General features: G+C 37.9%; 1 protein-coding gene across 1 annotated transcript in view; it reads left to right on the top strand.

Annotated features, from left to right (window-relative positions):
- Positions 1–10421, top strand: part of LOC117291787 (protein transport protein Sec23A-like) — a 13100-nt gene extending 2679 nt beyond the window's left edge. The window contains exons 3-7 of the mRNA XM_033773699.1: positions 4063–4221; positions 5429–5515; positions 6343–6498; positions 7922–7987; positions 8742–10421. Coding sequence (XP_033629590.1) covers positions 4063–4221; positions 5429–5515; positions 6343–6498; positions 7922–7987; positions 8742–8831 — 558 coding nt within the window. The 3' untranslated portion in view covers positions 8832–10421. The remainder of the gene's footprint in view (positions 1–4062; positions 4222–5428; positions 5516–6342; positions 6499–7921; positions 7988–8741) is intronic.
- Positions 10422–16354: the final 5933 nt, after the last annotated feature.

Here is a 16354-nt window from a genome sequence, read left to right as displayed (position 1 = left end):
AGTAGGGATTAGTCTCCCTGTGTGGACATATTCGCTCCGGATTTTCACCGATATCTATAAAAAACGACCCCTTTTTTTCACGGGTTAGTTTTATTGTATAACGTGCATTAATATCGGATTGAAACATTCAAACGATTCCAAAAAACCAAAGGTCTACTTTCCTTTAAATGCATATTACACATGTACATTCACTAGACTCATTATTGCAGTCGATGTAGAAACAGACAGCAAGCTGCCTCGATTCCCCGATTCCTGAGTTTGGTGTGCATTTCAAACTGTAAAGGACCTAAAGTGTTAACTCCCATTACAAAAAGACACTGGCTTGATGCTAAGGGAAGTCATGTACAAGAAGGGTCTCCCAATAACTATGACGACAGTCAATGGTGCTTTTAATGGAAGAGTAAACACCGAACACACCAGTACATGTAGCTCTTCCATTGAGCCGACTTCCTGTGACAAACAAGTTGGTGTCACTCCTTGAACTAAAACACACTTCAGGAAATTAGCTTCAAAAAGAAGAAAATGAAGAAGAAGACGTTTTTACTCTTGAGCCTCACCAAGTCTCAGTAGAGTACCGGGCAATTTTGTAAGAAATTGCATTTCTATTTCATTTGCGTAAGATGTTTGTGCAACCCATTTCAATCCTATAGCTTTCAGTTGAAAATGCAAACATGATATTCATCCTACTTTTGTCTGATTTTTGATATGTTTGCCCTCAAAAGGTCAGCAAAAACGGTTATTAGATATCATGCGAACTATATGTAAATGCCAACTTTTTGTACATAGGCCAGTCTTTGTACTATTTTGTCTTACTATTTTCCACGGGCCAAAATTCAAGCCTGAATGCAAAAGTCTGAGCTTCAAATTCAGTTTGTTTTCTCCACATCTTCTATCCCTTGCTATCATGTCTTTGTTTGTTCACAAACACCTAATGGTTAAAGGTTTTTGTATCTCTTTGTGTTGGGGGCGATATCTATTACTAAAGGGAAGGTACACGTTTGGTAATTACTCAAAACAAATATTAACTTACACACTGACTTGGTAACGAGCATTGGAGAGCTGTTGATAGTATAAAACATTGTGGGAAACGAGTCCCTCTGAAGTAACATAGTTTTTGAGAAAGAGGTAATTTTTTCACTTAAATAATAAAAGACTTCTATCTCGAAGTCTTTTATTCCTATCTGAAAGCACTCAAATTTGTTCTACAAGGGTGTTTTTCTTTTATCATTTCTGCAACTTTGATGACCAATTGAGCCCAAATTTTCACAGGCTTGTTATTTTATGGTTATGATGGGTTACACCAAGTGAGAAGACTGGTCTTTGACAATTACCAAACGTGTACCTTCCCTTTAATGATCCACGCTGTGCACACATGTTGCTCTGTGGAAGGGGACTATAAACAATGCTCCAGTTAATTAAAGTACCACACGAATCTTGGTCCCTGTTTACCTAACCACAAAGCCCATTATCACGACCCGTTTTTTTGTAATTTTATCGGTGCTGGTGCGTGGAATGTATCTGATGACCTACAACAAGTTCATTAGTGTGTCATAAAAAGCTGTGTTTGGGCTGCAGTGCATATTTACATGCTTGATTTTTATTACCGCCGGTCCTCTGATGTAACCAACTGATTAATTCTTTGGCTCCATATCTGGTCCTATGGGACAACAACATGATCAATGTTTTGCTGTATCATGCGTCTTGCATACATGCCTTCGTATGGGTTGAGTCTGTGCCACATGATATGTGTTGTTGTGAATTCACCGAATCATGTAACTTAGCAACAGACTATCCCAAGCCTGGAGTTACACTGAGGCCACAAGGCCATGGTTTCTGTTGCCCTGGTCTTGGCTGTGTTGCCCCTTCAAAAGTAGCCCATAGACATTAAGATATTCCAATGGAAGTTATGGTTTCTGTTGCCCTGGTCTTGGCCTTGGTGCCCCTTCAAAAGTAGCCCATAGACATTAAGATATTCCAATGGAAGATGGTTTCTGTTGCCCTGGTCTTGGCCTTGGTGCCCCTTCAAGAGTAACCCATAGACTTGAAGATATTCCAATAGAAGGTATGGTTTCTGTTGCCCTTGTCTTGGCCTTGGTGCCCCTTCAAAAGTTGCCCATGGACATTAAGATATTCCAATGGAAGTTATGGTTCATGTTGCACTGGTCTTGGCCTTGGTGCCCTTTCAAAAGTCTCTAGACTTAAAGATTTTTCAAGAAATGTCAAGACTAAACAGCTCTTCTCAGAGCCAACACTACCACAAAAAAAGTTTTACAAATGGTTGTACCCGCAAGTTTACTATTTATTTATTTATTGTTTCTTTCTAGTTATCCACACCATGCAAAGCTTCAAACAATACTTATACAAGAGGTGTATGTAAAAGTGGCTGACTGTTCTCCCAGTCCATTTATCATCAGTCATGATGGCATGATGGCTGACTAACCTTCACTAAGATTTTGCCTCATTTCTTTTAAAATGCTCTTTGTTTGTGTTTGTTCCGACTGTACATCAATTAGGAGATGATGATAGTACCGCTATTCTACTCATTTCAATAAGTAATTGGTTATTTATTACATGCGTGTGATTATAACCCCCATTAACGGGTGTTTACACAGTACTGAAGTAGGAGTGCAACGACATGAAAGCAAATATACATGTAATTCCAACCTTTTAATACCAAATATGGTTTTTAAAAAATCAAATGTGGGGGAGGGGGTGTCCAAAAGAGAGTGTATTTAATGGCACTGAGGCTGTCTTAAACTAGCCTGATCATCTGACGTCACACATGCTCATGAACAACGCCAGAGACCTGCCTCCAGACAGGCGCGTACATTCACCTTTGACCTACATGTGTACATTCATTCCACATAGAGATCTAGGACATGATAGGAGTGTACATTGGGCATCTTTGGAAAGCTCATCCCATGTCACCGCACGTTTATCCAATGATACATGTATCATTGTATCCAATGGAATCACTGGATCTGAATAGCAGATTCCTGTCTTTATCCGTCTTTATCCTTGCCCAATCTAGTTTTAAACCTCCTCTGGAAGGGGGCCTCTGAATGGACACTTTTGAACACTTGGTGGCAGCAGACATGTTTTCCGGTAATTTTCAACTTGAGAAACTGATGATGTACTGGGCAAAATGATAATGTATTAGTTGCGATAACGTAACCCTCCCGACGGCGAAGCCGGCTTCGCCATCGTGAGGAGGGTTACGTTAGCGTAACTAATAATGTATGTGACATTAGTGCTCAGGAGATCAGGGGTTTAAATTACAGTACATAGTGTTTGTCTGTTTAAAGGGAAGGTACACGTTTGGTAATTACTAAAACAAATATTAACTTAAAAACTGCATTGGTAACGAGCATTGGAGAGCTGTTGATAGTATAAAACATTGTGGGAAATGACTCCCTCTGAAGTAGCGTAGTTTTTGAGAAATTTCTCACTAAAATAATAAAAGGCTTCTAGCTAGAAGTCTTTTATTATTATCTGAAAGCACACAATTTCGTCCAACAAGGGTGTTTTTCTTTCATCATTTTCTCGCAACTTTGATGACCAATTGAGCCCAAATTTTCACAGGCTTTTTATGGTTATGATGGGATACACCAAGTGAGAAGACTGGTCTTTGACAATTACCAAGCGTGTACCTTCCCTTTAACAGATGTTGAGTTTGCATAGGGATAAAGAATTTGTTTGTGTTTAAAAGCACTTGACACTTTTGGTAAAAGAAAAAACACACTTGTTGGACAATAGTGTGTGCTTTCGTATGCCTACAAAGGGCTTCAGGCCTGAAGTCTTGATATATATGACTGAGAAATTAACTCTTTCTCAAAAAACGTCAGAGGGAGCCGTTTCTCACATTGTTTTAAACAGCTCTCCATTGATCGATAACAAATTTTGAGCTAAAAATTATTTTGAGTAGCATGAGTTATAACCAATAGTCCCCAGTGCCTTTAACCCATACACAAGTACTTTCCCCGACTCCAGTGGTTTTGTGTTCGTTACCCTGATGCATTATCAATAAATGGCAGTTTCCTCTGTTTATTTTCTTGTCCACAGTTCATGTTCCACCTACGGCGTTCTCAGTTCCTGCAAGTGTTCAACAACAGTCCTGACGAGACGTCCTACTACCGCCTGATGTTGATGAGGGAGGATCTGACGCAGAGTCTGATCATGGTGCAACCCGTCCTCTTCTCATACTCCTTTGAGAAGACCGAGGTAACATTCATCAACTCTCAATCTATCAAAATCCAACAACTAGTGTCGGTTAGACTTTGGAGAAATCTGATCATCTGGGCCAAATTTCATAACTCTGCTCACACAGTAGATATTGCGTAGCACAAGTGAGCAGGATACCAGTCACAGCTGGTACATGTACCATTGACAAATTTGGCAACCTTATTCTGTTTAGCATAATTGAATTGTGCTAAGCTACTTTGGGTACACTGTAACATGTATGGCCTCTTGAATAACCTTTTGTGTTTTTTTCTGTTGTTCTGGTATTGTTACATTTAAGCTTGGGCGATATCACGATATTATCGAATATCGCGATATTAATTTGGAAACGATTTCGATATCTGATGGATTTGGTTTTAATCGAAATATCGATATATCGCGATATATCGCAATAATCGCGATAATCGCGATATATCGCAATATCGATTAAATATTGCGATGTATTTGCTAGCTGAGACATCTTGCACCCCATAGGTGTGGAGTAAAAGCAGAAGAATAGGTCATTAGAACACCTCTCTTAAGCTATGACTGTCTCTTCTACAACTTTCACTTGGAGTTTGAAGACTGATGATGTAAAATTTCATTAATCGCGATTATATCGAATATCGCGATATATTGTCGGCGATATATCGTGAATAAAATAAATCGATATCGCCCAAGCTTCGTTACATTCCATTCTTTAACAGTCTTGTATTTGGTGCACTGTTATGATGTCTTGAAAAAATCGTTGTATTTTTCTTTTGTTGTAATATTAATGTAATTGTATTGTGGTTTCTTACTTGATGTTTGACTCCGGTAAAGGGGGGCGGGCATTGGGGTCGAGGGGTGGTTTGGGTTTTCTCTTTTTCTAGCGCTGTGTAATTTACTTTGTGCAAATATTAGTTAATGGCCTGACGTTTCGACCCTAGCAGAGTCTTTCTCGAAGGCTAAAATTTTGTTTACTTAATTTACTTTGTGTTGCCATTGTGTATCTTGTTTACTTATTTCTGGTCTTTGAACATGTTACTGTTAAACATTTTTTACTATAAATATTTGTCGATTTTTTAATACAATTTCTGCTTTTGTTAAGTCTTTTGAATTCAACTCCAATTATATATTCAATGAATACATGTTAAGAAAAAAGAAATGAAAAATTAACATTGCAATTGTTGGCTCACTTTGTGTCCTTATGTTTGTTTTTCTGTTTTAGCCGGTGTTGTTAGATACAAGCAGTATCCTCCCAGATCGTATCCTTCTCATGGACACCTTCTTCCAGATTGTCATCTTTCATGGAGAGGTGAGTTACACTATCCCCATTTCGCTATGTAAGGATATAGGTCTCAAATCTCATCCTTTAAAGGTAGTGGACACTATTGGTAATTACTCAAAGTAACTATTATCATAAAACCTTTCTTGATTACGAGTAATTGGGAGAGGTTGATAGTATAAAACATTGTGAGTTTTCGAGAAAGAAGTAATTTTCCATGAATTTGATTTCGAGACCTCAGATTTAGAATTTGAGGTCTCGAAATCAAACATCTGAAAGCCTACAACTTTGTGTGACCATGGTGTGACGAGGGTGTTTTTTTCTTCCATTATTATCTCGCACTTTCGACGACCAATTAAGCTCAAATGTTCACAGGTTTGTTACTTTATGCTTTTGTTGAGATACATGTACACCAAGTGAGAATACTGGTCTTTGACAATTACCAATAGTGTCCAGGTCTTTAAAAATGTAGCTCTGATGAATCCTGCTGGAAAAATACTGAATGCTGAAAAAAATCACATGCATTTATTACGCGGTTACGATTCTAACCCACGACCTTTGCAATTTTAGAGCAGTGTCACAACAACTAGACCACCGAGATTGCCCGATGGCTAGAGGCAGTTCATGTTTCAGCAGGGGGTACTGCAATCATTTAATAGATTTTAAATTTGCATCGGGGCATAAAGAATTTTCAGTTTGGTTTTACCCATATACACCGATATTAAACTGTAGCTGGTTGTCAACATCACTTTGGTCTTTCTTTTCTCCTTGCATCCTTTTGTAGTTTGACGCTATACTAATCAAGTTATCATTGTCATAATTTTGATCATGATTTTCCGTCCTCTGTCCCAACCCAGACCATCTCTACCTGGAGGCGAGAAGGGTATCAAGATCATCCTGATCACGAGATGTTCCGACAGTTCTTGAAGGCCCCCAAGGATGACTCTCAGGAGATCCTTCAGAAGCGATTCCCGATGCCTCGATACATCGACTGTGAGCAAAACAGCAGCCAGGTACGCAACTTTCCTTTTGTTAATTATTTTTCTTTCTTCATGAGATCGCCCAACTCACAAGGCCGGAGGGCCACTTCAGGTTGAGGGCTACACTTTAAATTGATTTTGGCTATCGACCTTAATCAACTGTCACCAGGGACACGTTGTCACCAGTGGTGTAGCTAGACCAATTTTAGTGGTGGGCTCTAAATCAAATTTAGTCCACCAAGGGCGAGCAGTTTAACGAGCATGAAAAATTATTCATGTTAATATATGGAGCTATCATTGCTGTAGTGCAATCTGGGGGAAGTCTGTGCTGGGCAGCACAGTGTATTTTGCTCAGAGTGCTACGCACAATTTTACTTTACTTTATAATGTAATCTGTGAGCTGAATATTCAGTGTTATTCTTGTCTTTTTCCTTATTCCCTATCTATTCATTTTCATGCTGTTTTTATAACTTTACTTTATAATGTAATCTGTGAGCCGATATTCAGTGTTATTCTTGTCTTTTTTCCTTCCCTATATATTCATTTTTCAAAATGTGCATAAAACTTCAAGTCAATGTATTTTCACCATTGTTGAATCTTCTATTCCTTTGTTTGCTTATAAGTTTGTCTGTTACTTTACAGTATTCCCTACTCTTTCCCCAGTCCCTCTGTGGTGGATTTGAGTCAGCCATGGATGTTGCCTACCAAATTACATGTATTGGTGGTCTTTGATTGTAATTGTCACTTTCCAATAACTTCATACAATATTGGATTGACCATACCCCATTTGTATTGTTGATTTTCCTGTATATTACTTAATGGTTGCCTGCAGTTATGTCAGTTTGACTGCCACATGTACTTATGAATATGTATGATGTATATTTTTATCCAGCAGTAACCCAATTGCATGAACATGTGTTGAAGCTTTTTTGATTGTATGATTGTTTCCAATATTTCATACATTTATTTGATTGATCGTGTGTATTTGTTGTTTTCCCCATTAATTATGTAATGTTGCTGGCAGCTATGCCAGTTAAACCAGTTAACCAATCGTTTTGCCATATTTACTTATGAATATGTATGAGGTGTATTTTTATCAAACAGTACATGTACACATGTATGTACCTATAAATATGTATGAGGTACATTATCTTATTAATCATACCGTCATACTTATGAATATGTATGAGGTATCTTCGACTACAACTGTAACTGTTGCCTATAAATATATCAGATGATGCATATCTTATTAACAGTAACTGCATACTTATGAATATGTATGAGGTTTATTTTATCTTACAGTAACTAATTTCATTTTGTAGGCCTATTTCAAAACAAATGGTACCGCATTCACTTCCTTCAGAATGTATCCACAGCAGTTTTTGTCTATCAGTGATTATACATTTATATTGAGTTTGTATCGTGTTAGTAAATGTTTCTTATTGTTTGCCTACAGGCTCGATTCTTACTATGTAGGGTCAACCCGTCACAGACACACAACAACATGTATGCTTGGGGACAGGTCAGTTTCATTTCAACTTTCTTTATTTGATTTTTGTAAAGCTCCTTGTGCTGACTAACTTCAGAACTAAAATGAAGAAACAAGAACCATTTTGTGTCCCGACTGGCATTTTTTTAAGGGACTTTCTGATTTCATGGTTATGCTTAATAGCTGAGGGTAGAGAGTTGTGACAATAAGCCATTGCTATGTATGTGGGCACACATGGTGCCAGACTATACTGCACATTGGGTTGTGCTGCATTTGGGCTGAAAATGGCATCCAGCGACAATGCAACCCAAAGGAAACAGTTCAGTTTTGCTCAGGGTCAGAGCTGTGTATTAGGAGAGTTGCAACATGGAGGGACCAGTTTTCTTTGGTCACATGGTTGCTGGACGTCATGTTGTCTCCAAATGCAGCACAAACCAATGGGCAGACTAGCCTGGCACCCCGTGTTCGCCCATGCATTTCTTGGGAACAAAATGGCTTCTAATCGCAAATTGTTGTATGGCCATGTCCGAAACGGCGACTTCGGCTACAGCTACGGCTAGATCGCGCGCGTCTGCCTATTCTTCAACACTGGTAGACGCGCTGATCTGGACGTAGCTGTAGCCGAAGTCGTCGTTTCGGACACGGCCTTACTCTCCCAATATAGGGCTCTGGTCAGAGTACTGCTGTAGCGCCCTCATGTGGCCAATCACAGTTTGACTTTTAGTATACCTTTTAATGTATAAAAATGGCTTGTATTCAACTGCACTATTTTTGATGTGTTCTGTAGGAGGGAGGAGCACCAGTCTTGACTGACGACGTTAGTTTACAAGTGTTTATGGATCACCTTAAGAAGCTTGCTGTCTCCAGCTCATCTTAGACACTCACCAAGGCTCCAGGAAAAAAATGGGAGGGAGATGAATTTCTCTAGACACAGAAACTTTTGGTCAGTACAGAAAGGTTGCCCTCCAAAGTGATATGTATTGTACAATATTAAGACCCTTTCATGACTTGTCATTGTTTTGGGTTTTTTTTTTTCCTTGGGCAACAAAATACAAAATAAAAACAATACTTGGTGGCACAGCTGTGCCCAAACCTAACTGATGGGCTTGGCACTGCGGGCTTGGCATTGAATGGTCACACAGTGGGAGGGTTGAAATGAAGAATGTCTTTGTTCTTTGTTGCCCCTGTGATTTGTACTGGCCAGTAAACAGTCTCTCCCTCCCTATTGATGGATCTTGAATGCGAAACCCAGTTCTATGGTTGAAAAATATTTCATGTCTGTGTCTTTTTGCTTGTCAAAAGCAAGGTACACTTCTGGTAAAATATACATTTCATGAATAAACGGATTCGGTTAAAAGAGAATATCACAGTTCTAAGTAATTAAATTTAATTTGTTGAGGTCCAAGTTTGGGTAGTCAAATTTCTGGTCTCTTCCCCCTCACAGGCATGATATTCTTCCTACTTAAGCCGTCCGATTTCCGATTTTGTTTGCCATTGGAATAAATGTGATTAAACAGCCTCAAAAGTCTATTAGTATAAAACCATTTGTACACAATAAAATATTCTTACTTTTTTTCCCAAGGACCAAATATCATGCCTCCCCAAAGTAATGGTTGTTTTACCAAAAGTGTACCAAAATACAATAGTTTATTTGTTTATTTTTTAAACGTAAGAGATAAGTTATGCACATGTTCAGTAGGTGTTTTGACAAATGGACCTAAGTCGGGGTGTTGTAATTGGGAACATTTATCTGCATGAATTTCTTTGGATACAGGATTGGGAAAATTTGACTGCATGAAATTTTTGGGATTACAGGATTTAATCTTATCATAATTGCTCAGGGGCCCATTGTCATAAAACCATTAGGCACAAAAACTGCTTAGCACAGACTAATCTTGCTTAATAGCTGAACCAGGTTACCAGCCAAAACACTATGTTATGTATTATTGTTTGTGACTGGCCTCCTGAAAATTTTTGCTCAGCATACAAATTTGTTGATTTTTTGGACAGCTTCCTGAAATTGGGGCCTGGCTGAATACTTTGATTTATTGAACACATTCTTATGTTGTAAAAGGGGACAAAACATGTCAACCTGCAAGGAATTTGAACCCCAACTGCCTAAATTCTTTCTAGCAGGTTGTCTGTGCTTTACAGGCTTTGGGACTGCAGGCCAAAATAACAATTGTTTGTCATTGGAAGAGGCGTACCAATCTTACACACAGGGCTGAGACACTCCAGAATTTGACCTGAATTCAGATATGAAAAAGCGCCGTTATTTCCTTCCACTGTAAATAAATCCTGCTTCTCTGATCTACTTCTCTAGCACTAAGGATGTTGTTTCCAGAAGCTCCTTGAACCTCCAAGGATTACCAAATGGCAGAAATGCAATCATTTCAGTAAACCAGTATAAAATTTGGATCCGAGTTTCAGATTTTTTTGGTTAGGAATTACCTCTCATCCCTGCCTATCCAAGTCCAATTATTGGATGTTGATTTGCCACAGATATAAGGTTTTTTCTTTTTTATATGGAAAAAGACACTAGGGTGTTCGGACAAACTTTGTCAGACAAACTTTGTGACATATAATTTATTTCAAATGCTTTTATCATGCACCGAAACCCAATCCCTCCACTGTAAACAGTAAAGTGCTCAAAGGGATGTAAGATGGGATCTTGTTCATCGACTAGAGACTCTACAGGTTAATTTGACAAATCTTAATCAAATATTCCTTGTTAGCATGACTTTTGCAAGGAACATTTTCTCTAGAAGTCTGTGTTTGACGATGGTTTGACAGACTAGTGAAACTAAATATTCTGAAAAGGCAGTCATCAGATTTAAGTGTTGGGATCATCAATATTGTGAATACATGTATAATGTTTAAGGATCTGTATCTTAACTATCTATTAGTACATTGCTTATGTAACATCTCAAGTGTTTTCTTTGATATATGTAGTTTTGTTGGTTCAATAAAAGTTATTCATTTTTAAACCTCAAAAACTTGTTTGCGGGGTTGATATTTATTTCTCCCACTGCAGGTGTTGAACTTCGCTCTTGAGAGGGGCGCAGCAATCTTCCTTTGGTAAGGAAAATGAAATTTGTATTGGATACATGTAGTTGCAAAGGGCAGCAAAATAAATGGCACCTTGGCAATTGCTGTGAGTGCCGAGGGTTAAATCGAAGTCTGCCACTAATAGCCAATAAAGTAAATTTTCAAATAAAAAACGAAGAGACATGAAGCTTTTATTGCAAGATTTACTTTTCACAATAATACAGATACATACATAGATGTGTCATCTTTCAATAAACGCACACACTAAAAATAAAGATGTCATATCAAACAAATCGTAAATAAATAACATGGATAACATCAAATTTCAACAAATATTGCCAAGCAATGCGTAGATAAATGCAACATGAAAAAAAAACCGTTTAATTAATTAATATTTTGTAAAAGTAACTTAACAGGCAAAGGGCAAGTTTATTGAAAAAGTGCAAGCATAAAATGTTTTGTGAATCATTGAATATAAGCTGAAATACAAATGTACACAATCAGTTTTTTGTTCAATAATTGAATATATATTTTGCAAGTAGAGAACAGAATACTCGCGCTCAAACCAAAAATAAGCTATCAGTTTTGTTTGAGTGTATACATTGTAACTCTTACTAAAATGAGCATACAACTGAGGGCACGCTTAAACATTGTTTAGGACTTAATATTTACTTGTAGGGGGAGAAAATATTCAAAAACGTGCATAAATACTGTAGACATTTATCAATTTGAGCATGTTATGGGAACATCTGAGGGCAAATTTGTCAAAAGTACAACAGAAGCGGGTGTATAACTTGCGAATGCTCACTCGCAGATCATGAGTCTTGTATTGATTTTGTCCAAGTGCATTACTCTTGTTAAAGGAGAATATTTCATTAGTGCACAATTATTTTTCAGAGTATTTCTTGTGAGGAAACTTGCGGGTAAAGAGAATACTCGCATGTACTATATTGGTTTTTTGGTTAAACTTTTTTGGTCTGACTTGTGAATAGAAGTAATACTCACCCTCAGACCGAGAGTCTTGTATTGGTTTTGTCCGAGTGCATTACTCTTGTTAAAAGTGAATATTCCATGTGTGCACAATTCATTGTTCAGGGTCATACTCGTGAGAAAACTTGCGAGCAAAGAGAATACCCACATATAGTGTTGGTTTGGTTAAACTTTTTTGGTCTGACTTGTGAATAGACGTAATACTCGCTCTCAGACTGAGAGTCTTGTCGGAGTGCATTGCTCTTGTTAAAAGAGAATATCCCACGAGTGCACAATGTTCAGGTTCTTACTAGTGAGAAAACTTGCCTAGTCGGAGCATTATACTATATTGTTTCTTTGGTTTGTGTCTTATTGCTTGCTCGTTTGTCTCACTAAAATGTGTATATGCCCGAGCGCTCAATAGTCAATATAACAACTCATGACTTAACGAGAGAGAGTATACCTTCAAAGTAGAGAAGGGAACATTTGCACTCTTTTTACTTGAGTTAAAATAAGTATATGTACTCACACAAATGTAACGCAAGAGAATACATGAGCTCAGAGCAGTGGTGTATTTTTGGTGAGTGTTACTCTTATGAAAATAGCAAGTATACTCAGACTGCATGACACAGTATGACTAGCGAGTAAGAGTATGACAGAGTTCCAGCAGAGTCATGAAGACTTTCAGAGCATACTGATTGAAACGTAGAGACGGCAACCACCAGTTCTTTTCAAAATTTGCACTACTCAAAAGAGCTACTCACATGGTGCTACTGCAAACCTCTCTTAGAGTATGACTTGTGAGAACCCACGAGTGTGACTCCTGAGTAATACATATATAGCGCTGCTCACACAATATTTGTCTTCACTTAGTTTCGGAGTCGCACCCAAGGGCAGGTAAATTTATAGCTCGCAGAAAGCAAGCAAGCCAAGGAAATTCCCTCTTATGCCTGAAACAAAGGCAAACAAATGGAATTCCATGCCATAGTATTGGAACAAACAAAAAATTCCAGGATCTAGCCGGCTTACCCCATTAGGCGACCAGCTGTGGCGCCTCCAGCAATATTAATAAATTTTCAATGAACCAATCATGTTATTCATTTAATAGCATACAGGAAAGCAATTAATTTAATGTTGTTTTTTAATTTCCATTTCAAGTGAGGGAGCTTTAAAATATATCTGATATTCATTGTCAAAACTGCCCTTGTTGCTGTAACAATGCCTGCAGGCTGAAGCAATATGTCTGACAAACTATAAAGCATTTAACTGGGGCAAATTTCATGGAGCTGCAAAATACTTTCACTGTTGCTAAGCACAGTGAAAGTTGCTTAGCAGGAAAAGGTTATCGGCCATAAACACCATGTATTGTAAAAGGGTCATGACTGGTTCCTTAAAACTCATGCTAAGCAAACAAATGGACTGAGCATCAGCTGCTGCAAAGCAGTCCTCTATAGCCATGCAACTTTTCCTCTCTTTTTTAATCTCAGTTTTACCTTTCAAAATTGAAAAAAACTATACAAAATCATTGAAATTTTGTAATTTTCCTATTTTTTGCTGAAGTTGCATGCCTGCCAATACATGAACAATAAGTCTTGGTCGTGACACTTGTGTCCTAAAGCAAAACACTTATCCAATATTGCTTCATCCTTCGAATGGAACGTAGGGCCATATGTTGTATTAAAAACTATTTATGCTTGTATAAGAGTCGAGTACACTTATCAAAAAGAGTACAAGTTCGCTGCAGTGTTCTTGCACCCGATGCGCATAGTATGTCCTACCCGCCCATGAGTCGTACAAATCCAGATCCAGAATAACTCCCAGTTCTTTAAAAGATAAAATGGTTCACCAGATTAAGATTTATTTTTTTATTTTTTTATACGGAACCTTTACATTTGGCAATCACTTTTAAAACTAATGGCAATAAAAAATCTTTGCTTAGAAGCCCACAGCAGCTTTTGGTAGTTGTAGTATAAGGAATTTATTTTTAAAAAATCAGTTAAAAGTAATGTGGTTTTGTTAAAAGAGGTCAGCTTTTATCCCCCAAAATTTTAATCTGAGAAGTGTTACTGTCAGTAACGTTTCTCAGATTGTGTGTTCCTATGAGGGATTATTCTTCCAGCGGCAGTATCTCAAAAACAGATATGAAATTTTCACAGGTTAGTTTTATTATATGCATCTACATATACATTTAGGATAAAAGCAACCAAACGTTTCTGAACACAAAATATATACTTTGCCTTTAAACATGTCTGCACCCTAAAGCACCTGTAACTTTATAGCCTTGTCCAAGGCTCTTTATGCAAGCACCGGCCCGCTGCTACAAATTCACGAACTGCATAGATACTATACTGCACGGTACTTTGAGAAACTATAAGTAACTGCCCGATACATAACAGTACTTGGTACCGTGGGGTCGAGCATGGTTTTCCGAGGTTGTACCTCGGACAATGAGGCCGCAACCATTGATCTCTACTATACAGTAGATGGCCGCAACAGCCTAGTTGTAACCTCGTTGATACCTCGAAAAGCCATGCTTCGACCCCACGGTATCAAGTACTGTTATATAGCGTGCTGTATGGTATCTACATGTAAGCAGTTTGTGAATTCAGAGCGGGCCGGTGCTTGCGTAAAAAGAGCCTTGGACGAGGCTAGTAACTTTATTTTATTAACAAGGCTCAATATGTAAAGTATTATAACCACAGCTCCAAAGATCTACAAAGAATGAATAATGCACCAAGTAAGACACAGTTATAACCAAGGCAGTGTAACAATTAGTCTGCACCAACAAACACTCTGCCTCCTCCCATAGTACACAACCTTGTGGATGCTGTAAGCGACTTTTTTCACTGTTGATCTATTCTCCCCTTTTCTAAAAAAAAAATTCTCCCTGAGTGATGATTTAAAAAAAAAAAAAAGTTCTTGGCCGATTTCGCAAAGATCTAAGATTGAACTTAACTGCAAATCAATCTTAGTTGCTCAGTAAAGTGTGATGTTACAATACAAATCACTATGGTAATTCTGAAAATTTGTCTTGCGATGAATTTGTTGCTTTGTGAATTCAGCCCCTGATCTCACAAGTCCATCTGAATTATGATTACAGTGATGCTTTTTTCCCCATTATTTTTTTATTTAAACGACCAGGGCCCAATTTCATGGCTTTGCTTACTGTAGGCAAAGAATCAGCGCTTACTGAAAGCAGAAATTCAGTGCTGACATCGGCCGTATTTCACAAGTTAGCGGGGAATATTTGTTTGTGCATGAGCATTTGCATACTCGACATTACTAGGCATTCTACGCTTACACAGCTAGCTAAGAAATTTGACGTCTACCCTGTAAGCACTTTGGTGATTCCAAGCGCAGAATTTTGCAGTAAGCAAAGCCAAGAAATGGGGCCCAGTTCCAAGCTCAGAATTTAGCGGTAAGCAGAGCCATGGAATAGGTCCCAGTTTAGCTTTTAACATTAACACATTGTTTATTTATTTATTTATTTCACCTATTAATGTTGGGTCACACAAAGTGCAGACACAGGTCTTTGAACGCAATTATCTTTGTTGGCCGAGTGCTTTATGAAAACACAGCTTAAAGTCAACACATGGACATCAACTCGGCCCCTAAATCCTCCAGACGTCACATTGCTGTGCAGTCTGTCACCTTTAAAGACACTATTGGTAATTGTCAAAGACCAGTCTTCTCATTTGGTGTATCTCAACATATATGCATAAAATAACAAACCTGTAAAAATTTGAGCTCAATTCTTCATCACAGTTGCGAGATAATAATGAAAGAAAAAACACCCTTGTCACATGAAGTTGTGTGCATTTAGTTGGTTGATTTCGAGACCTCAAATTCTAAATCTGAGGTCTCAAAATCAAATTCGTGGAAAAATTACTTCTTTCTCAAAAACTATGTGACTTTAGAGGGAGCCATTTCTCATGATGTTTTATACCATCAACCTCTCCCCATTACTCGTCACCAAGAAAGGTTTTATGCTAATAATTATTTTGAGTAATTACCAATAGTGTCCACTGCCTTTAAAGGCACTGGACACATTTGGTTTTGTACATGGGGACTTGAAATATATATTATGATAAAAATCGAGAAATGGAGAGCTGTTAATACATTGTATACCTTGTAGTATCAACCATTGTGAGAACCCACTGAACATGCATGAACAAGTAGCATAGTTTTTGAGAAATTGAGGTAATTTCACACTATTATTTAAATCTTCACGCCTGAAGCAATTACCAAAGGTGTCCATTGCCTTTTAAGGCACTAGGCAGTATTGGTAATTACTCAAAATAATTGTCAGAATAAAAACTTACTTGGTAACGAGCAATAGATAGCTGTTGATGGTATAAAACATTGTGAGAAACGGCTCCCTCT

Source organism: Asterias rubens, chromosome 1 (genome assembly GCF_902459465.1).
Source record: "Asterias rubens chromosome 1, eAstRub1.3, whole genome shotgun sequence".
In the NCBI taxonomy this organism is placed as follows: domain Eukaryota; kingdom Metazoa; phylum Echinodermata; class Asteroidea; order Forcipulatida; family Asteriidae; genus Asterias; species Asterias rubens.
The sequence above is the reverse complement of the archived record's forward strand: the minus strand, read 5'-3'. Positions and strand labels throughout refer to the sequence as shown.